The following is a 23154-nucleotide window of genomic DNA, read 5'->3' on the forward strand; positions in this document are numbered from 1 at the left end:
ATGAGTTACTTGAGATCTTTACTATGAAGGGATGGGGTAAGTATTACTGAACATCAAGACAAACTTGTTATCCTTCCTATTTTGGAAGCAGGTAGGAATCATGATGAGAAAGTAGGCCTGAAATTTTATGGATATATAGAAGAGTTAACATAGTTTCTTGTGGCAAAATACATTCATTAATTTCAATCTTTTCTATTTTTCTGTAAGGGATTCATTTGCTAAAGTAGGTTAGTAATAGCCATTTGAAACTCACACATTAATCTTCCTTATTATTAAACACAGGTTTTTTTAGTATTTTTAAAATAGAAAAAAACATTAATTACCTTTTTCTTCCAGTGGCATCTCCCTTATATTTCTTATAACTTCTACTTTCTTATGATTCAAATACCCTCATATACTTAATCCTTGAACTCAAATTGTATGCTAAATTACTCTTATGCATTTTTCAAAAGAAACACACAAATCTGTCTTTAATCTATTTAAGTTAGAATTTCAAGAATTTTTGGATAGCCTATGCTGTTATTACTTTTATCACATTAGTTACAACAAATTTCCAAAGGCAGTAAATTGAACCAGAGAGCCCCTGAAAATCATTACCAGAATTCCATGGATAATCATGTAAATTGTGCAAAGGAAACAGTATCACTTTAAGATGTAGCAGTCAAAAGGTATTTCCAAACTGTTAAAAAGATGGCTGCTCAACTTTGGGAGGAGGGGAAGGTAGGATTCAGGAAAAACTAATACACAAAAAAATCCAAAACCAAAATGAAGCAATTAAATTAGGATGTGATTTTTTAAATTAAAATTTACTAATTTCAGAGATTTTTTACTCTGTAACCTTATCATATGAACAAAAAGAACAGACACACAGAGTTTAAGAGAACATTACATAAAGCAGTGTACAAATGTACCAACAATTTAAAAGTACTCTGCCAGTTTATTAAAATATTACTAGAGTAAAACTGACAAAAATCATGTACAAAGATTAACTTGTGGAGTGAACATTTTGAATCTCAAACATATGAACTTATACCTAAATGAAAACTTGTAGGAAAAAACACATGAAACTTTGGAAAATTATTTCTATACATAAAGTTCAAGAATATCCACCTTCCTCTCCACTAGCCAATTCTTAAAAATTATCTAATATTTGTTTCTAATTGTATATTCACAAAACTCTTGAGGACTTGCTCTAGGTACTGTGCATTCAAAGATAAACAGGACCACAGAAAAAACTGATTTACTTCCTTGCACAAGTTTAAATGCTCGTGACAACATAGTGAAATCGTACCTCCAGGTTGTCATTAATACCTGTGGTTTGATATGGCTGGTGGGAATATGGCAGAAGTCTCTAGACAGTGAAGGCACTCAGGACCAGATGCATTACAGTGTCTCAGTTTTGTGTGTATGCACGTGCATGCATAAGGTAGAGATGGGACCAGAGTCTTTCCTATCTGCTGCAGCAACCAATCCTGTTGTCAGAATCATTCCCATTGTTAACGCCCCAAATGCAGGAAGTGATTCTGGGTAAGGCTCTGTTTCTAGCAAAGAAGAATAAACTGAAATATACTGCAGTCAATAAAATTAATGTCTTAGAAGAATTTAATCTTTATTGGAGATAAACTTTCTAAATAATAAGGGTAAAATATATTTGAAGATACTGAAAAAAACTTAGCACTAATTTACAGTAGGCTTCTCATGCAACTCAACTTTGCAATTACCTTTGAATATATATATATATTTTAAAGTTTATTTATTTTGAGAGAGAGAGTGAGTTAGCACAAGCAGAGGAGGGGCAGAGAAGGGGAGAATCCCAAGCAGGTCCCATGCTGTCAGTGCAGAGACTAACAAGGGGTTTGAACCCATGAACCAAGAGATCATGACCTGAGTCAAAACAAGAGTCAGATGCTTAACTGACTGAGCCAAACAGGTGCCCCTACCATTGAATATATTTTATAAACAAATACTAACAAAGAGCCTAGAAAGTAGGGCTGGAAAGAAAAGATAAAAAAATAAAAATACAGGAGAACTTCTGGTCCAGACAAGATGGCATCGATTCATATTTACTATCTTTCCCTGGACAACTATCCACCCTGGAAACAATAAGAAGCAAGCAAAGGAGGATTCTGAAAGGTGCAAAGGGGAACGCAGACTGCTTATGGGCCCAGGACTAGAGGAACAATATAAAAGCAGGGAGTCCTATGACTCCCCACCCAAAAGCACAAAGTAACCCAGGCCTAGCATCCCATAATTCCCAATCCATAACAGAAAGCTACCCAGGCAGGTCTATTCTTCCCTGACTGGAACAGGAATCCTACCACCACAAAACTGGCAATTATGAGTTCTATGTCTCAAAAAACTATCCTTCATGAATAAAGTGGAAATAAAGAGCTTCTCATATGAGGGAAAACTAAAGAATCTGTCACTAGCAGACCTGCCTTTAAATCATGGTTAAAGTAAGTTCTTTAAACAAGAAAAGGAAACGATAAAGGAAGGAACCTTGGGCATCAAGAAATAAGACAAAACAATGGAAAGAGCAGAAACACGATAAATCAAATAGACCATCTCCTTGTGAGTGTTCTATATCACCTCTGATTAAAAATTATTCCACCAACCTGATACTCAAGACAGTAATATTTTAAAAGGGAGAAAGAAAAGGGGTCTAACTGGAAGTAAGGTTACCATGCTTCACTGGAAGTGGTAAAACACTGATATCACTTATAAAACTAAACATGCAATTATTAGATTATCAGCAATTGCACCACTGGGCATTTATCCCAGAGAATTGCATGTTCATACAAAAACCTGTACATGAATGTTCACAGTAGCTTTATTTGTAATAGCCAAAACCAAAACTATACAAAACAAAACAAAGAATGGAAAAGAGGCCACATGTCCCTCAATGAGTGAATGGTTAAAGTGTGGTACATCCCTATCATGGACTACCTCTCAGCACGAAGAAAAAAAATGAACTATGATACATGCAAAAACTTGGATGAATCTCAAAAGAGTTAATTATGCTGAGTGAAAAAAGCCAATCTCAAAACAGTATACTATATGATTCTGTTTCTAAAAATTCTTGAATTCATAGAACTTTAGAGATGGAGATTAGTGGTTGCCAGGGATTGGTAGAGGGGGTAGGAAGGAGGTAGGTGTGGTTATAAAATAGGGGTCTTTGGAGTGATGTCACTGGTCTGTATCTTGACTGTGGTGGTGGATATACAAACCTACACATGGGATAAAATTTCACGTAAGCAAGTATGCACAGATATACACAAAAATAAATATTTGTAAAAGTGGGACATTTGAATAAGATCAGTGGATTGTATCAATGTCAACCTCCTGGTTGTGGTACTGTAATTCTATAAGATGTTACCTTGGGGGGAAACTGAATAAAGGGCACACAGGAGAAGAGATTCCATTTTATTTCTCACAATTACATGCGAATCTACAATAACCCAATTACCTCCAAAAAAATACATATAGAAGATTCAATAAAACAAATACACAAGAAAAAAATTATGACTATGTATGGTGAAAAGTGTTAACTAGACTTACTGTAGTGATTTCACAATATATGCAAATCTCAATTCATTGTGTTCCACACCTGAGACTAAGATAATGTTGTAGTCAATTATACCTCAATAAAAACACATATACATACATAAATACACTGATAAAATACACAATATATAGAGAGCTTTGAGAAAGACTTTATAAATTGCCTGAATAAATCTGTTCTCAAAATGTTTAAGTACCTACGAAGCTAGGTATCTACTTAGAGAAATAAAAACAGTTTTTGACTCATTTACAGGGATTTAAACCAACTTGATAAAATATTGCTTAAAATGGGCAAATAAGAGATGTTAATTATTTCAACATTGATATGGTGCTGTGGTGAACTTGTGTTGATTTTAAAAAGCATATAGATTACAGATTTTCTTATTGAAAGCCAGATGATTAGTTACGACTTGTGGTTCAGCAAGAAAGGATTTAAAGCTGCTGGTTTCATGCTCTGGGCCCATAAAGTCCTCACAAAGTTGCTATAAACCTGTGGCTTGTACAACTTATTTCTCTAGAACATAAAATTGTAACAGCAAAACTATTATTATGCAAATCCCAGGTTGGGATTTACATTTTCCCAAATTTTACTTTTGATTTCTGTATCTTAAAACTGTGAAGGTTTTTCAGTTATGTGGGGGCTATAAAAACCAAATGTTTCAAACTTATTAAAAACTAAAATGTTTCAATATAAAAATGACTATAAAATTCTGAGCTAATCCATCAGTACTGAAAACTTTGGAGATCAATGCCTCATTTTATGGATGAGAAAACAGACATCATAAAAGGATGAATGACATTATCAGTCCCTGGTCAGTCACCCCAAACAAATATGTTGAATCACATTAGCATATGTTTCGAAATTATTTACTCTAAAAGTCCCAGTGAAAAAGAATATAACACCTATACCATGCTGGAGATTTACAAAAAAACATTTCAGAGTTCCAAAAATAAATTTTAAATTAAGCATCTTTAACGTATTAAGAATTTTAACATATTAAGTCTTAAGAATCTTTAACATATTAAAAATGTTTAGCCAAAATAATGCCTCACTTTGGGTGCTGATGAATATTACAAGGTGGTCTGCAATGAGTATGAACTACTGTACTAAAGACCCCAGTCAATACTTTTATCTTTTCTTCTAGAGTCCTTCTAAATTCCTGAGAATGACACATATGTAACCTGGCATTCCTTTCTTCCTTCAGGATCTAGCAGGGAATATGGACAAAACTTGAGGGTGGGTGGGGGAGAGCCATGGGACTGGTTAATATTAGATACCATGGGTAATTAGTGATATGGGGACTGGAATGGAACCTACTACTGAGTCCCAGCTCTATAGATCAGATACAGCATTGATAGATTATAAATACAGACACTGTGGTAGGCACTTTAATTTCTTCAGTCCTCACAACAATCCCACCATGAGTTAGGTACTATACATAAACCTTTTTCCAGATAAGGAAACAACTTCAAAGAGGTAAATGTTCAAGGTCACTGAGCTAACAGTTATAAGACCACCACTGAATTTGAATACCATCTGAATCTAAAGCCCATATTTCTTACACTACCCCCAAAAGGGAGCTACAGTACACAGGGAAGAGGTCACTTTGTTGGGATAGACTCAAGAAAGCTTTATGGGAGAGGGGAGTAAAATGATAACTCTAGAAGCATTACACCCTGGAAGGAGGCCCTGTGAATATGCCAGAAGTTAGAAACCCAGCAGGAAAACCACTACAGACAAAACAAAGACCTTAATGAAACTGTAGCAGAAAGGATAAAGAAATATGTCCACATAGGCAAATGTCCTGCCCTAGGGATACAGGTAACAGCCTTGAGAATTACTATTCAACAATCATGTGAACAAAGGATCAGATGTCAGGGGTGTGATTCACCAAAGTAAAATATTAAGTGGACTTTATTAACCTAATGAAATGTTAACTTTCCATAAATCAGACTGCACATTACATTAGATATAAAATCATTGCTTTTAAGGTTTAATTTTAATTTTTATTTATTTTTTAATTTGTTTCGGGAGACAGAGTGGGGGAGGGGCAGAGAGAGAGAAAGGGAGACATAGAATCTGAAACAGGCTCCAGGCTTTGAGCCATCGGCACAGAGCCCAACGCGGGGCTGGAACCCATGAAGCCCGGGATCAGGGCCTGGGCCAAAGTCGGACGCTCAACGAACTAAGCCACCCAGGAGCCCCTTAAGGTTTAATTTTTAAAAGATAATTTAAGGTGGGGAAATTGCATGATTTCTTAAAATCTAAAATTAGGTAATGTTAAAAACGGTATCCCAATGCAAAATTTCTTATACATTTGTGGATTAAAGATCATTTACAGAAAAATTTATGACACTAAATCATACAAAACATGTAACAGTTGAAAAAATTAAGTTAGGATAAACATTAAACTTTTAAAAAGCAAAGGTAATGGAAAGGTCTTTCCTGAAATATTGAAATCATTCTCAAGAAGTGTCATTTTAATTATTTAAGTAAGTTTAAATTTTTGTATGGAAATCATTTACCCCCACTTTTTGGTTTCTATTACCTATTAAAGCATATTCTTTTGCCAATAATTTCCAGATTTTAGGAGACTATGTACTGTCTTCCACAGCTGCTTGTCTATTGTGTCAAGCCCAAATCTAGATGAATGAAATTCAAATGAACATGAAAGTAGCCTAGGGAGTCGGTTTTTCCAAGTCAAGATTTGGATTTTGTGCCAGGAATACAGAATAAAGTTAAAAAAAAAAAAAAAAAGGTGGAGGGGACTATAAGTCAGGATCTAGATGAAGATACGGACATAACTTGAGAAAAGGGGAAAAAAGAGCTTTGGGAACTAGTTAATATTAGTGTTAAGTTTTAGTCATATGTTGCCACCGATGTTTTTCCTCAAAATAAAATTTCTGGTTTTTAGCCCTTGGTTTAAAAATGAACAAAGGGCATCTGGGTGGCTCAGTCAGTTAAGCATACGACTTCGGCTCAGGTCATGATCTCGCAGTTTGTGAGTTCAAGCCCCGCATCGGGCTCTGTGCTGACAGCTCAGAGCCTGGAGCCTCCTTCAGATTCTGTCTCTCTGTCTCTTTGCTCTTCCCCTGCTCATGCTCTGTCTCTCTCTCTATCTCTCTCAAAATAAACACTTAAAAAAAATTTTTTTAATGAACAAAACACCTAAAATTCTGAAGCATCTTACTATCAAAAAAGAATGTTATTTCCCTAGCTTTCATGCATTAGCAACATACTAACCACAAAGAATTTTATTTTACTTTAGCTTAAAATAATCAATCTGCCTAATTCAAGTGCCAAAGTATATATTTTTCTCCTGTGAATAGCACCTATGTCATGACACAGGCATTCACAAAGAAAAATTAAAAGTGAACACCTCCTTACACTTGGATATTTTTTAATTAACATCTTAAATGGGGTCGTGCAATATTTACTTAATTAATCTTTGCTCTGTATACTATTATGTTCTTTGTTCTCATCCATGTAGGGGATGAGCTGATTATTTATGTCTTAACAAGAGGAGTTCATGTACCACACTGAGGTTTTTTTTTCCTTAATCTGAGAGGCAGTCACTAACAAGCTTCAGCTGGAAGTGCTTGATGTTAAAACAGTGTGAACCTGCTCCTGGGCTAATAAACTATGTTCTTTCTGCCAACGAAAGGAAATCAATTTACAACTGTAATTAATTTTTAACATGCTCATTATTTTTATACTTTCATAGGTTGATATCTATGTCAATTGATTTGTGAAATACCCTGTCCTGTTTGTCCTGGAGGAGCTTTATAACTTGAAACATATTAAATTATTTAAATAAAAGAACTTAACATATGATATGTTAATGCATGAGGTTCACACAACCCAACAAGCACATTTGATCTGATTTCAGGTGACGTGATAGTTCATGAGCATGTGGCATACATCAAGAGAGTTCAACTGACAGTTTTCCACACATGAGGTGGAGATGATGAGTGCGGCAATAGAAGCGATAGGTAAATGCTGTCAAAGCTGTTCAACTTAAAATCATCATCTCTGGAAATTCATCTTTGGAATTTTTAGTTAAAAAAAAAGGTGGGGAGTGGACTATTAGTCTCCAATTATGCTCAGATAAACAAAAACTGGCATGTATGTTTTTACATAGAGGAACTAAAGATAATGCCTATAATCCCTAGAACTTAATCAGCACACAAATGACTGCAAATCTTTAGTCTCTAAGAAGACCACAACTGCAAGCTTAAGAGAATGGGAAACCATTCATTCAATGAGTGAATCTCACATTCAAGGCACTATGTGAGAGACACAAAAATGAAAAGACAAGGTCTTTGCAACCTCAAAGAGTTCAAGATATCAGAGAAGATAAACACATAATAAAATGGTAATAACACAATTATGAGAGGGGGGCGAGTGGTTAAGTACAAACACAACTGATTATAGAGAAGAGAATGAATAATAGGGAGGGAGGCAAAATGTGGATTGAGAAATGGCATTTGGGGGTGTGGATCACAAAGCATAAAAGAGAGCTCAACAGTGGTAGGGGAATAGCATATACAACAATATAAAGGAAAAACTGGTTGTGCTTTCAGAGAGGAAACAGCTTACTGTGAATGGTGTAGAGGGCCATAAAGGAAGTGGCAGAAAATGGGGCCAGTTTGTGAAGAAACTTACAGGAAATGCTATGGAATAGAGAAATGATTTTACAGATAATGTAACTCATTTAAAACAGTACAAGCAGAGGGGCGCCTGGGTGGCTCAGTCAGTTAAGCGTGTGACTTCAGCTCAGGTCATGATCTCACGGCTCATGAGTTTGAGCCCAGCATTGGGCTCTGTGCTGACAGCTCGGAGCCTGGAGCCTGGAGCCTGCTTTGGATTCTGTGTCTCCCTCTCTCTCTCCCTCTCTCTCTCCCTCTCTCTCTCTCTCTCTCTCTCTCTCTCTCTCTCTCTCTGCCCTCTCCCACTTGTGCTCTGTCTCTCCCAAAATAAATAAATAAAAACATTAAAAAAAAATTTTTTTTAATGTAAGCAGAAAAACAAGATCAAATTTACTTAAGATTTATGCTGAAGACTGTATGGAAGATAAATTCAAAAGTACTTGGTGACAGGGAGACCAGTTAGGACAATAGTGCAATAGTCTAGGAGACAAAGAAAATATAGATTTAAGGTCATGGCAATGGGGAAAGAAAGGAATATATCCAAGAACCATCTGTATGTAGGAGGAAAAATAGATTGGACTTGGTGACCAAGTAAATGGAGACAAAAGTATTCAGAGATGATTTCTCCATTGAACTAAAAAATACCTATATTATCTTTGTGTTTCTAGCACTAACATTGTGCATACCACAAAGTATGTGCTTTGTTAAAGACTGAATAAATAAATGATTAGTTCTGAAATCTAGGTAACACTGAAAAAACAGAAAGAGGTTTAGGGAATAATTTTTGTTTTGGATACATTCAGCGTGTGATGACCACAGCACATTGAGGTATGACTGTTCAGTTGGCAATTAGGGTCCAGAGCTAGGATAAGGGCTAGAAATACAGAACTGAAAAGATGTCAGCAGACACACAGCATTTGAAGTTAAGGGAGGAGACAAGACAGTTCAGGGTAAGTTTATTTCCCTTTCTGATTCTTAACTATCAATAGGGCATGACTACTCTCAATTCTAAGAATTCAACTCTATCACATTCAGAGAGTCCAAGTTGAGGGAACAATTAGGTTCTATGGATGACTTAGCACTGAGAACCCCAATTTCTCACCTAGGGTAAAGGATAAGGACTTTTCTGCAGCATCAGCTACTGAAATATGTCTTTGTATGGGCAGGTGAGGTCAACGTCCTCCCAAAGACTCTAATTAGTTGTGAGCTGAAGAGGAATCAAGACAATTTCTCATTGGAAAACCCCTTAAGCATCAACGCTTCTTCTAATCATCTTTTTGTAAAAGTATTTTAATATGTAGCACACATTTCCATGATGTAGATTTTTCCAAATCATTTAACTCCTAACCTATTCTTATTGAAACTCCTTTCCTCATTAAGACAAACTAGTCATAAAGCTCTAATTAAGGTATGCATTTGCCTATAATAGTCACTATATTAACAATACAGGTTCTCTTAAATAGGCATGCGAAGGCACATTTCCATACATTCCTTTGTGTTTTCAGCAAAAAATTCTGCCAAGCCAAATAAAATTTATTGGTGTTGAATGCATTTGCCCCCAAAATGTGAACAAAGGGTATACATTTGGTATACTTATTAGAGGCACTACTAAGCTTTGAGAAAGGTAGTTATAAAATATTGCCTACGAAAATAAGGTACCAATGTATTATTTTACTCAAAAGGTGAAAGCATAATTTATGCATTTTTTTATCCCTTAGGCAGTATTTTACATGTCACCCTTAAGCAATGGTTCCATTTTTCTAGAGTTCAATAAAAATGCCTACTGCTGGGCTGATATATTCACAAAGGCAAAGGAGCTACACTGAAGAAATTTAATACCAGGGTTAGGGAAGACATGAGAAGAGTAGTGTAGGGGTAAACACTGTTCTTTTACAGATGACAAGAAATTCAACCTGGGCAATAGAGTAAAATATACTGCGCCCTTTTTTTTTTTAATCTTTGGTAATGATTATATTAGTATTCTTTACCACAAAAGTATCTTGACTCTTTTGAAATATGAAACATCCCTAAATAGTTTTTTAAAAATCTGCAGAAATAAGCACCTACTACAGAGAGGCCTGATGGCAGAATAGTAATACATCCACATTAGGGGTAGTAGTGGATTCGAGAATCTAATTTACTGCACCAGTGGAGACTAAGCATCATGGCAGTCAGGCTCTTCAAGGCTAGAGAAGGGCCTGCCTCAGTCAAACAGCACCCCTGCTGACCTATGTTCATCAGTGAAGCAGACATTAAGTAAGCCTCCTAACCGTGTTTGCAATGAAATGTCCCACAATCTCAGTTGTGGTTTAAAAAAACATAGTAAGATTATTAGAAAATGTTAGCATTTAAGATATTTTCTGCGATTTATATAATTTACCTTAATAGCATCAAGTATTTAAGCTGGATATGACAGAGACACTGGAATGTGATTACAAGCCAAATGAAGCACAGACAAATCACCAAAAAATAGCTTTTCATACTTTCTAATACTCTACTATGCAGAGAATCTATTTTCAGGAAAACTGTCTGTTTTCTTCGCTACCTTTAATATATAGAAATAGAAAATAATCACACTTAAACTCGCTTCATAATATATTATAGCTAGATTTTAGGACATTACCCTTTATGAAGTTCAAATTCTTATCTAATCAGTATATCTATGGGATAGTATTTCATCAACTATGATTTCTGATGCTAGGAGACTAGCTAGCATTTAATAAATGGTATTACGTTTCCTGTAAAAATATATATCAAACAACCATAATATTATAAAATATGCAAACTAATTTTTTAAGGTAAAGAAGTTTTATAATTATAAGTAAAATCTATAAAATCAGTTTATTTGGTTAAAGTAGTTTTCGTTAAAAGTTTACAAAAACAGTTTGAAATATTGTATATAAAAGACAGATGTAATAGTATAATCTATAATCACCAAGCATTTGATATATACCCATTTGACTTTTTAAGAGCCACCTAGTTTATAATAAGCCGAATATAATACACTGCTTATTTGTCCATAACAAGTTTCAAGTCTTAATTGGGATTGTTTGATACCAATAAACACAACTAATTGAGTCTAATTTACTTACAACTAAATTTAATTTGACATTAGCAAAATTTAATTATGACCAGGTATAAAACAATCATGTTCCACAACACTAAGTTCAAGGCATGTCAAAAGGAAAGATTCAACAAACACGTTTGTTAAATTTTTTTTTTTAATGTTTAGTTTTGAAAGAGAGAGAGAGAGAGGGAATGAACAAGCAGGGGAGGAGTACAAAGAAAGGGAGACAGAGAATCTAAAGCAGGCTCCAGGCTCAACTGTCAGCACAGAGCCGGAAGCTGGGCTTGAACTCACAAGCAGTGAGATCATGACCTGAGCCAAAGTCAGACGCTGAACCAACTGAGCCACCCAGACGCCCCTAAAATTTTTATTTTTAAATGTTTTTGAAATAAATAATATTAACAAAATCCCTTCTAAACTTTAAAAAAGCAGGAAATTATACAAATTTACTGTACATCTACCTATATTTGAAGAAAAATGCCAAAAATCTGGTTTTGGTTGAATAAAGGTTAGCAGTCCTAACAAGTACAGCAAAAACATCTTCCAGCTATGATAAATTAGAGGTGAAGCCTCTGCTTCAGAAAACTCGCACAGGTAAAATAACTAAATTATCATTCTGCATTCTGACTGATAATTATCTGGAAATTATCAAAATTATTAGTTTAAATATATCCCGTAGAGCTTATAAACCAACAACTAAATGAGTAGAAAGCATGAAGTTATCTAAATGCTACTGCAATTAATGCAACCTTTGTGGGGAAAGATCAAGTTGATTCATGACCAAAAAATTAAACTGATGTAGAAATATAGCCCAAATATATTCCAATATGTATAAGGCATCATGACATGAGTTCAAAAAGCAGAGAAAGCAGAAATGGAAATGTGTATTTTTTAAAAAATATACCTGTATGTTATACTTTGCTCAAAATTTTTCTTTTTTATACTCTTAAAAATGATAATAAATTTATAAGGACATTAAAAAAATTTTTTTTAATTTATTTTTGAGACAGAGAGAGACAGAGCATGAGCAGGGGAGGGGCAGAGAGAGAGGGAGACATAGAATCTGAAGCAGGCTCCAGGCTCTGAGCTGTCAGCACAGAGCCTGACGCGGGGCTCGAACTCACAGGCTGTGAGATCCTGACCTGAGCCGAAGTCAGGCGCCCAACCGACTGAGCCACCCAGGTGCCCCAATTTATAAGGACATTTTAATTTAATTTTTTTCCTTATCAAATTATGCACACCTAAATAGGAAGCCATTCAGAAATTACATATTAATTACCACAAAAAATCAATTTGTCAGTATGGCATATAGAACTATTATTTTTTAATTTTTTAATTTTAATTTTTTTTAACATTTATTCATTTTTGAGACACAGAGCATGAGTAGGGGAAGGGCAAAGAGAAAGGGAGACATAGAATCGGGAGCAGGCTCCAGGCTCTGAGCTGTCAGCACAAAGCCTAATGCAGGGCTCGAACCCACGCCAGAAGATCATGACCTGAGTAGAAGTCAGACACTTAACCGACTGAGCCACCCAGGTGCCCCTAGACCTATTTTTTAAAGGAACAATGTATGTTCCTTTTCATATCTTTCGGCTATTTCTTGACATTAATTTAGAGTGCACGGTTTCTTATAATATAGCAATATAATAATTATATTATTTTAAAACTCCTGAATTGTGGAATTACAGTGAACTATCTTTAAAAATAATTTTTCAAAATGCTAACTGATCAAATAAGATCAATGATAATATGTAATATATGTATAATTGAATGTCCTTAAATTTTTAAATACAAGTTTCCTTTTTAAAAGTCACTTTAAAAACCTATACCAATAATTTCAGAAATACACTCTTCAGCAAATTTATCCTCTGGGAGAAGAGAAGGCAATATGGCTTAATATTTTAAAATAAGTGATACACATGGCCACAATCTTAAAGAACTGTATTCCCACTATCTTCACCTAACTACAAGACTATGGAGGAGGTGGGCAAGGATGAGTAAGAGAAGACACAGAAATATCAAAAGTTTGAACAAGACGGTGCAAAAAATTTCCAAATTACCATTCTTCATCAAAGAAAAAGAAGATGAAGAAGCATAACTGGTTTTCATATGCTTCTGAAAAAAAGACAATTCAGTAGTATCTATTCTAAAGATAAGTGGTCTTAAATAACATATCTAATCAAATTAAAATTTGAAAGTAATACCTATAACCTTGACCACTTCCTGTACATAAATGGCATAGTTTATCCATTCTAGCCACACTGACAAAGAATGAAAACATCAGAATTAATGCTTTGCCATTCACAAAGCTCAGATACATATATAAGAGATATATTTGTTTTAGGTAAGTGAAAATTTTTAAAATGATGCACGTCCCTGACTACAAGATTATATTAAATTGCATAAGCCTAAACATATTTGAAAGTCTCAGAAAAATTTAAAAACCATGTTTCGATTTGATCAATCTGAGCATTAATCTATTGTAAAATGTTGAATGTGGTAATATTCTTTTACCTAGTTATGAGACTAAAAGATTAATGAATAGAATTTTGTCTAAAATTTGATAAAGAACATATTCAGAAGAATAACAATTACAATACTACTATTACTAATCCCATTATGAATTTGATTATCATTCTTAACTGGAATTTTAACAACTTTAAAGATTCCTTAACCTACTATTCTTATAGCTTTTTTACAGATTAAACTGGACTTGAAATCTTGCAATGGAAATAAAATTTCACGTCAAGAAATCACGAACATATATGCCACATTTGATCAATTTTTTTTAACAGGAGTAGAATCAAGCCTCTCCTTTTTTTAAATTAATTTGTATTTATTTTTTTGACAGAGAGAGAGAACAAGCATGGGAGGGGCAGAGAGAGGGAAACAAAGAATCCAAGGCAGGATCTGTGCTGACAGCACAGAGCCTGATGTGGGGCTCAAACTCACCAACTGTGAGATCATGACCTGAGCCGAACTTAGACCAACTGAGCCACCCAGGTGCCCCTTGATCAATTTATCATATGTAAAAAGTTATTAAATAATTATGTAACATGTAACACCACATTACTATAAAATAAATCCTTAAAGGATACAGAATAAGGGAGTAGAAAAATAATACATTATCATCTCATATAGACACATCACAGCCAAAAGAAAATAACTTTCTTCTAAGTGGAAAATACTTATGCAACACAATTCTTTACCAATCTTTACATTTTCATGAACGTGTACACATATGTGCACACACACATATTTCATTATCCATCTTCAGGCAATTGTATTTTTGTTCAAATAAACCAGTTTTTGAAATTAACAGCTTTCTCTAAACATGAAAGACTAATATAAAGGAGTCAAAGCGGTTTTCCTAGTGCATCTTAAAGCTAGAATGCAGCAATACTGCCATCTAATGTCCATATCAAGTAAGCAATGCCAATACAAATGTCCTATTTTTTTCATTTAGAAAATTAAACGTGCATAGGTAAACTGTGATTCCTATGGGCAAGAGCATAGTTGATGAATGAAAAGGAGAAAATACAAAAGGATCTGGGAATCCATGGGAAGGAAAAAAATAAGCATGTGGGAGAAATACCCTTTTTCTGAATGTGATTTCAGCCACATTTTGTTCTTAAACAGGGTTTGTATGTTACTTGACTTTCTTGGCTACTTCACTGACCAAGCAAATAGGGTTAGTTACATCTATCCATCTGTGTTCCCTCACCCTTTGTATCCCAAATGGGAATCACTGAGATCAAGTCCTAAGTGAGCTGTCATCAAATGAACACAAATTCATTTAAAACCATGTTTTAAACATACAAAATTACCAGTTTGATTACTGCTAGTGAGAAAAAATAAAGAACAAGAATTTGTTTAGGTGTTTAAGGTTGAAGATAAATTAACTTCCTTAAAAACAGAAAGACACATTTAGGCCTTAATTACATTAGACACTGTTGAAAGCATAAAAACTGGTGACACTGATCATCTATGATCAAAGCCTCAGAGTAGTAAATCTCTACATCAGCAACCTCCTGGTGCTTTGGACGGTCTATCCCTATAAACCTAGACAGACTTCTGGGGACAAGCTGCATCTCAATCTGGATGCTGCTAGTGACTTGCTGTGTGATCTTGGGCAGATCTTTTAGGCATTCTGAGCTTCAGTTCCTTCTCCTTTATAACAATTAACTTAGCATGCGCAAGACTGCTCTACCAACGTAAGGTACGATACATAAGGCAGCAACAGCAAGGCACGATGTGCGGTGGTGGCAGAACTAGACTACTGGCTCCCAACTCCAGTGACTACTACCACTGCTACTATGCAGCACCATCCACTTTCAATGAAACCGATGCCACAGTTCACGAACGTGTCTAGCTTTTTCTTAGTCCCACCCCTTTGCTCCTATCATCCCCCCGCTTTAAATCTCTAGTCTAACTGAATGCTACTCACTGCAAGTAAGATGTCCGCTTTCTCTCTTACTTTTTATTTATCCATTTTCCCATTTTTGTACAATAAACATGTATCACTTATGTAAACTAGAAATCCTTACAGAAAAAACAACCCTATTCGTTGCGCACAGCCCAGCTCCATTTTGTGCCTTTTCTGTGAAGCGATCTTTCTCTCATCCTGCCCTATCCAAAAGTGATCTCTCTGCTCTAAAATTCTCAGCAGCACCATCTAGCATCCATATAACAGCTTTATAGCATTATTGTTATGTACATGCTTTTTCCCTCCTAGAATAAATTACAAGCTCTCTGAAGGGGAAAAAAAAACCCACTTATTATCTTTCTTTCCATTCCCCAACAAGGTAATTTTGGGGCATCTGTGAAGTACAATCACATGTGATGCAAATGCCTTCCTTTTCTGTTTAGAACTGTCTGCCTCACTTCTCTAGGCTTTGGTTCTCAAAGATCTACTCATTGTGTCATATTGAGAATATCATTTAACCTCTCTAAGGCTCAATTCCTTATAATAAAGTTCATAATACCTGTTTTCTGTTTCACAGTTATTGAAAGAGCAGAAACAAAACAAAAACGTCATGTAGTGTATGTAGAAAGCTATTAACAAAATGCAAAGTCTGATTAAAAAGTAATTTCAGGGGTGCCTGGGTGGCTCAGTCGGTTAGGTGTCCGACTTCGGCTCAGGTCATGATCTTGTGTTTCATGAGTTCGAGCCCCACATCAGGCTCTGCGCTGACAGCTCAGAGACTTGGGCCTGCTTCAAATTCTGTGTCTCCCTCTGTCTCCCTCTCCACTGCTTGTGCTCTCTCTCAAGAATAAATAAACATTAAAAAAAAATTTAAAAAGTAATTTCAGGCAAAGTTTTTTAAAAATATATAAGAAAAAAAAAAACCCTGTAATACAGATTAAAACTGAATTAGATTTTTAAAATTAACAGCACTAAGGCTACCAATCTAGCTAAGCTATTATTTACATAGCCTAATAACCAACTAGAATACCTTTCTTCAAGGACACAATGAATGTAGATAAGAATTTTCTATAAATTCTGACATACAAAAATTATCTAACTTCAGGGTGGAGAATGTCGAGAACATATCTGTTTTTGGTTCTCAAAGTCTTCTTTAAATGAAAACTTAAAAGTTACCACCATCCGTAACATAAATGTTATTATGTTACATATTTTTCAACCTAAATATACATCAAACAAAATGCTCATTGCAAAATCTGAGGTGAATGCTTTTCATTAATATTAGTCACATCATTCATTTATCTTCTAGTCATTCATACCATGTGGTAAGAATTGTTTTTATGTGCCAATTAAGAAATCTATTGTGACCATATTTTTAATAGGTTTTTCTTAAAATGTCAACTGAAAAACCTTAATGACTGTTTTGTTTAAAAAAAAAAAAGTCGTATTTCATATTTTTATGCTACTGCTGCCATCTAGTGAAAATTCTGAGAACTTAACCATTCTGGGAAGTTATTATTTTTTTTTTTTAACGTTTATTTATTTTTGAGACAGAGAGAGACAGAGCATGAATGGGGGAGGGTCAGAGAGAGGGAGACACAGAATCTGAAACAGGCTCCAGGCTCTGAGCTGCCAGCACAGAGCCCGACGCGGGACTCGAACTCACAGACCACGAGATCATGACCTGAGCTGAAGTCGGCCACTCAACCGACTGAGCCACCCAGGAGCCCCGAAGTTATTTTTTTTTAAATCATACTGTGGGAGCACCTGGGTGGCTCAGCTCAGGTCACAATCTCATGGTTCATGAGATCGAGCCCCCACACCATGATCTGTGCTGAAACACTGAGCCTCCTGGGATTCTCTCTCTCCTCTCTCTGCCCACCCCTGCTCATGCTCGCACTCGTTCTCTCTCAAAATAAACATTTTTTTAAAATCATTCTGTCAATTTATAAGATACATATATGAGGAATAAGGATATCATAGATTACTTTCTTACAAATAAGTTTTTAAACATTTTGTCTTCATTAGATTATATTTCTACATTATAATTCTTCAATTTAATCATGAAGCCACTTATTTATTTAATCAGCAAGATAATTATAATCATTTAATTTAAAAATTCCTTTAGTGAGGGGAGTCTGGGTGGCTCAATCAGTTAAGCATCCAATTCTTGATTTCGGCTCAGGTTATGGTCTCCCGGTTCGTGAGTTCGAGCCCCACATCAGGGCTGTTAGCACAGCGCCTGCTTGAGATTCTTTTTTCCCAATCTCTCTGCCCCTCCCCCGCTCGCTATTTACTAAAAAATAAACACTAAAATAATTCCTTTATTGAAAAAAGAAAACATCCAAAAATATCAAGTTGTTTTTGTCATCAAGTTATACCTATAAATAGAAGCAAATTCAGGGATACCCTCAAAGATGCTGTATTTGGAATTTTCAAGTACTTACCAAGAACAAAGTTCATTCCACAGTTAAAACGGTAACATACCCTGACTAAAAATCTAAATGCTTGGAACTATACCAACTATACTACCAGAAGAATTCCATAAAAATAAAGATGACAGATAATAACCTATCAGTAAGCTTACCTGGGAAAAGATGTTTGCTGTTGGAGCAACCCTGCTATCCACGATACTATACAATATTGCTAATAACCTGTCAAGTGGAAATGGTTTTGGACCGAGAAGATGATTGCTTGTCTGTAACAACAAAAGAACACGGATTTTATTTTTACAGCAGTACACTTTCTGTACTACAAATTCCTTGTATCAAAACATGTATATTGTTCCCCAAAGACCCTAACAATTCTAACTTCCAGTCTCTACCTTAAAACCTTAGCTGATAACGATCATGAATTCTCTTTCAACATTTCCTTCAAGTTTTTCTGACTTAGCATAAACAGACATTAAAGAAAACAACTGACAACTCATCCATCTCAGTCCTGAACATCCTGAATATCACACCTACTTTGCTGCTGTAATTAGATGTTCAGTAAGTTAGCCAAGTCATTTGTCAAAACAGTGCATATCCAAAACCACGGTCTAGGTCCTAACTCCTAGATAGAACTTACTCCTTACTGCTCACTATTCACTCCTCTGTGTTCCATCATCAGGAAAATACATTTGTTCCACATCAGTAATTCTAAAAAGATCAGTTATAGTAAATACTAGCTTAGAAAACTTATAAAATATTTTGTAATTTGTGAATATGCTGTCAGCCTGAAACACAAAATTTAAAAACTGAAAAATTATAAAACGTTCATACTTGTGTACAAAGTCACATGATACAATTACTTGTTATTAGAAAACTGAAGTGCTCAGGGCACGCGGGTGGCTCAGTTGGTTGAGAGTCTGACTTTGGCTCAAGGTCATGATCTCCTGGTTCACAAGTTCATACTCCACATAGGGTTCTGTGCTAAAAGCTCAGAGCCTGGAGCCTACTTCGGATTCTGTGTCTCCCTCTCTCTCTCTGCCCCTCCCCCGCTCATATTTTCTCTCTCTCTCTCTCTCTCTCTCTCTCTCTCTCTCTCTCTCCCTCCCTCCCTCCCTTCCTCCCTCTCTCTCTCTCTCTCTCTCTCAAATAAACATGAAAAAAAAAGAAAACCGAAGTACTCAAGGTCCACTCGGTAAGATAATTTTAGTAGCACTGTTAGAATTTAAGTACTCTATATTAAGCAATGGCAAATAAATGGAAATCTTCACTTACATGCAAGAGAATAACTATTTCTTTAAAGAAGAATAAATAAGAATGTCTAAAGAAAAATGCCTACACAGAATTACAAAACGTTTACCTCAGCTATTTATATCTAAAAAATAGTTCAGAAATCATTTTCCAGGTCTTAAACTCTATATCCTTTCTCATCAAACACTTTAAACCCTTAGAAAAAATACAGAGGCTGATATAACAAATAACAATGTACCCAGTACCCAATTTTATCAAACCCTGACATTATGCAGTATGTGCAAAGAAATAAAACATCAGATCACATTATAGATAAAATGAAGCTCCCTTAGACCCCTCTCCCATCTCATTTTCTCCCTAGAAGGAGCCACTATCCAGAATTTGTTTTTACCACTTTCATTACAGGTTTTATATCAGTACTACATATGTATTCATAAATAATAATATATAGCATTATCTGCAACATCTAATCTCATATAAATGATACTATTTTGGACTATCACTCTGCCAAGTTGCTTTTTTCCTTCAACATGTTTTTGAGATTTATCCATATTGATACATGCATCTCTAATCCCATAAAAAAATTGCTTTAATGTTTATTTATTTTTGAGAAAGACAGAGAGAGCACGAGCGACTGCCCCGCTCGTCAAGGGGCCAAGAGAGAGGGAAACACAGAATATGAAGCAGGCTCTAGACTCTGAGCTATTAGCAGAGCCCAATGCAGGGCTCGAACTCACGAACTGAGAGATCATGACCTGAGCCAAAGTCAGATGCTCAACCAGCTGAGCCACCCAGCCGCCCTACTTTAATCCCATTTACAAACTGCCCTACAGAATGCCATCACTATCTACTTCTAAAAATTCATCACTATCATTCATCACAAATGATACTGTGATGGACAATCCTGTACATTTCCCCTTGTGTTCATGTGTGAGTTTCTCTAAATGGGATTGCTAAGTTAAAGGAGAGGGCACAGACAATGCTGTGTGCTCACCCACACTTTGTTCTTGGGCACATGGGAAGACTACATTTCTCAGTATCTCCTGCAGTTGGATGAATACATGTGACTGTGATGTAACCTACTTCCAAATCTGGCCTTTCAAACCTTTAATCTTCTTTTAATCCTTTAATCTTCTTACCCTTCAGTGGCAACTTTGGAAATCACCATGTTTCACTTGGCATCACTATAAAAGAGGGCCACCCAACTCATACTCAGTTGTGTCATGAACAACATATAAACCTTTGTTATGTGAAGTCAACTGAGGGTTTGGGGATTTGTTTTTGTACAACAGCATACCCTGGTCTATCCTGACAAATATAAAGTACATTCACGTATTAACTTTAATTATTGCCAACCTACAGAATATGCAGGCTCATATTCTTCTACATTACCAGCAACATCTGAAAGCATCACTTTTTTTTTTTTTTTTTTTTTTTAGTTTTGCCAATCTGAGAACATGAAACATCAGCTGTGGTTTAAAGTCTCATCTCTCTCACTAGTGAATGAGACTGATAATCATGTCAGGTTTGTTAGACATTCAAGTTCCTTTTTGTATCATTTACCCACTTATCAATTGGATTTTTGCCTTTTTCTTACGGGTTTGTATAGTAAGTCTTTAAAAAAATCTAGATACTAATCATTGGTCAGTTGTATGACAGTGGTTAACATGGTAGGCTTTGGAGTCAGAAAGTCCTGGAAGCGCATGCTAGTTCTACCACTTAACTACATAACTTTGTGCCAGTTATTGAATTAATTTTTCTTTAATAGTTACTCAGTTTCCTCACCTAGAAAATGAAGACAATCACAGTAAACACATGCAACACGTCACTCTGAGAACTAAAATAAGATCAAACACAGAGCTTCATAGTATTTGGCTTATAAATGCTCAACAGCTTTTAATATAATCATCATGATATAGATATACTTGTTTCTGTGTTCTTTTTCTTTTCTAGATAACTGCCCTGAAAACAGGAAATGTTTTATTCACCTTTTTATCCCTAGCACTTGGAATCATTAAATAAATGAACAGATAAATGGACAATGAATAAATAAATGAAATGATGTTCAAGGAAAGAAAGAAAAAAATTAAGGTAAATGCTGAGATATCTAAATGGAATTGGTGTCCCTGTCCTCATTAACACTTAGAAATGACTTGAGGTTAGTTCCTAAATTCCAGAAGTGTTAGAATCACGTGGGAGGCAATTAGGCCTAAGAATCGCATTATGAAAACCTACTTCTCTGATTTTCACTTTTTAAATTTTCTGATTAGAAAACACATATCCAATTTAAAATTAAAGTGTTCTAGTGGCATGCAAGCCATATAATTTATCTTCCTCACTGAACTGGTTTTGTGTGTTATAAAGGCAAGGTGGCTTCCTATCTAGAGGGGAAGAGGAAGTCTGAGAAATGCCTATAAATTCACTATAGAGCTCAAGAAGGAAGGCCTGTAAGAACAGAAAAATCAAAAAAGGAAATCAAATCAATTTTTGAGGCGTTAAATGGCAGCAAATTTGGTGTCAAGTTACATAAAGAAAAGTAGAGACAGAAACTTAGGGTTATGGATATCTATACCAGAAAAATTAAAACTAGAAACAATTCAAAGAAGAGGAATGGGACTATGGATGAGGAGAGCGGAAAAACCGTTGCTTTTCTATGTAAACCAACTGGCAAGTAATCTGATATCACGCATATGCATTAGTTGAATTAAAAACTAAAATCTTAAAAAACCAGTGTCAACTGAGTATACACAGAGAGAAAGAATTACACAATTGAAGATCTGTAATATTTTCAAAACAACTGTTACAATAATTATTCATGTGGTTTGCTTTTTAAGGTTTGATGCCCTGATTAGATTGAGAGCTTCAGGAGGGCACAGACAATGGCTGTTCGGCTCTCCGCAATATCCATAGCATCCAGCAGAGTGCTCGGCATAAAATAAGCATTCAATCAAGATTTCAGGAGGAGAGGGAACAAAAATATAAACTAAAAACTGTACAGTTTCAGTTAAGGTCAGATTTTAAAACGACATGAACCAAAGACGAAAGAGGCTATTATAAAATTCAAGTCAGTAAGAAGAACTAGAGTTCAGGGGTGCCTAAGGGACTCAGTCAGTTGAGCATCTGATTCTTGATTTCGACTCAGGTCATGATCTCATGGTTCGTGGGTTCAGGCCCTGTGTTGGGCTCTGTGCTGATGGTATGGAGCCTGCTTGGGATTCTCTCTCTCTCCCCCCCCCCACCCCTCCCCCACTCATGCTCACTTGCTCACTCTCTCTCAGAAGAAATAAATGGAGGAGGAGGAGGAGGTGGAAGAGGAAGAGGAAGAAGAAGAGGAAGAGGAAGAGGAAAACAACAACAACAACAACTACTACTACTACTAGAACTAGAGTTCCTTTACAACTAGAGACATTTTCAGGAGGTCTCTGCTCATACAGTTCCCTCCGTCAAGACCGTCCTTCTCACAGACTTGCACAAATCCACTCATTCCACAGGGGCGGTCTGAGCGCTAGCTCTTCACAGTCCTCACTGATGACCAGCACGCATACATCTTCCACCTCAAAATTTTTAAATGGTTTTCTAAGTCTAAAGAATAGGCTTAAAACTCTCAGTCTTGTATTCATTCTTCAATTTTCTTCATTTGTAAACACCCAGCAAATAACCACCAAGTCCTGAGATACAGAAATGAAGAGATAAGATTCCTTCCCTTAAGCTTAAGGAACTGGTGACTGACAAAATTCCTCCATAATCTGGCCTCAAATGACTTGTCTGAA

At 35.6% G+C, this 23154-nt stretch overlaps 1 protein-coding gene across 4 annotated transcripts in view; it reads right to left on the reverse strand.

The window, feature by feature from the left end:
- ORC5 (origin recognition complex subunit 5) overlaps positions 1–23154 on the reverse strand; it is a 144658-nt gene that overhangs the window by 80435 nt on the left and 41069 nt on the right. For 3 of the 4 annotated variants that reach the window (XM_053218591.1, XM_027071722.2, XM_015077724.3), the window contains exon 12: positions 18292–18402. In XM_053218591.1, coding sequence (XP_053074566.1) covers positions 18292–18402 — 111 coding nt within the window. Of the gene's footprint in view, positions 1–13482; positions 13540–18291; positions 18403–23154 lie in introns of all 4 variants that reach the window. The other variant, XM_027071723.2, reaches the window with a different exon arrangement.

This window comes from Acinonyx jubatus, chromosome A2 (assembly GCF_027475565.1).
Source record: "Acinonyx jubatus isolate Ajub_Pintada_27869175 chromosome A2, VMU_Ajub_asm_v1.0, whole genome shotgun sequence".
Classification (NCBI taxonomy): Eukaryota; Metazoa; Chordata; class Mammalia; order Carnivora; family Felidae; genus Acinonyx; species Acinonyx jubatus.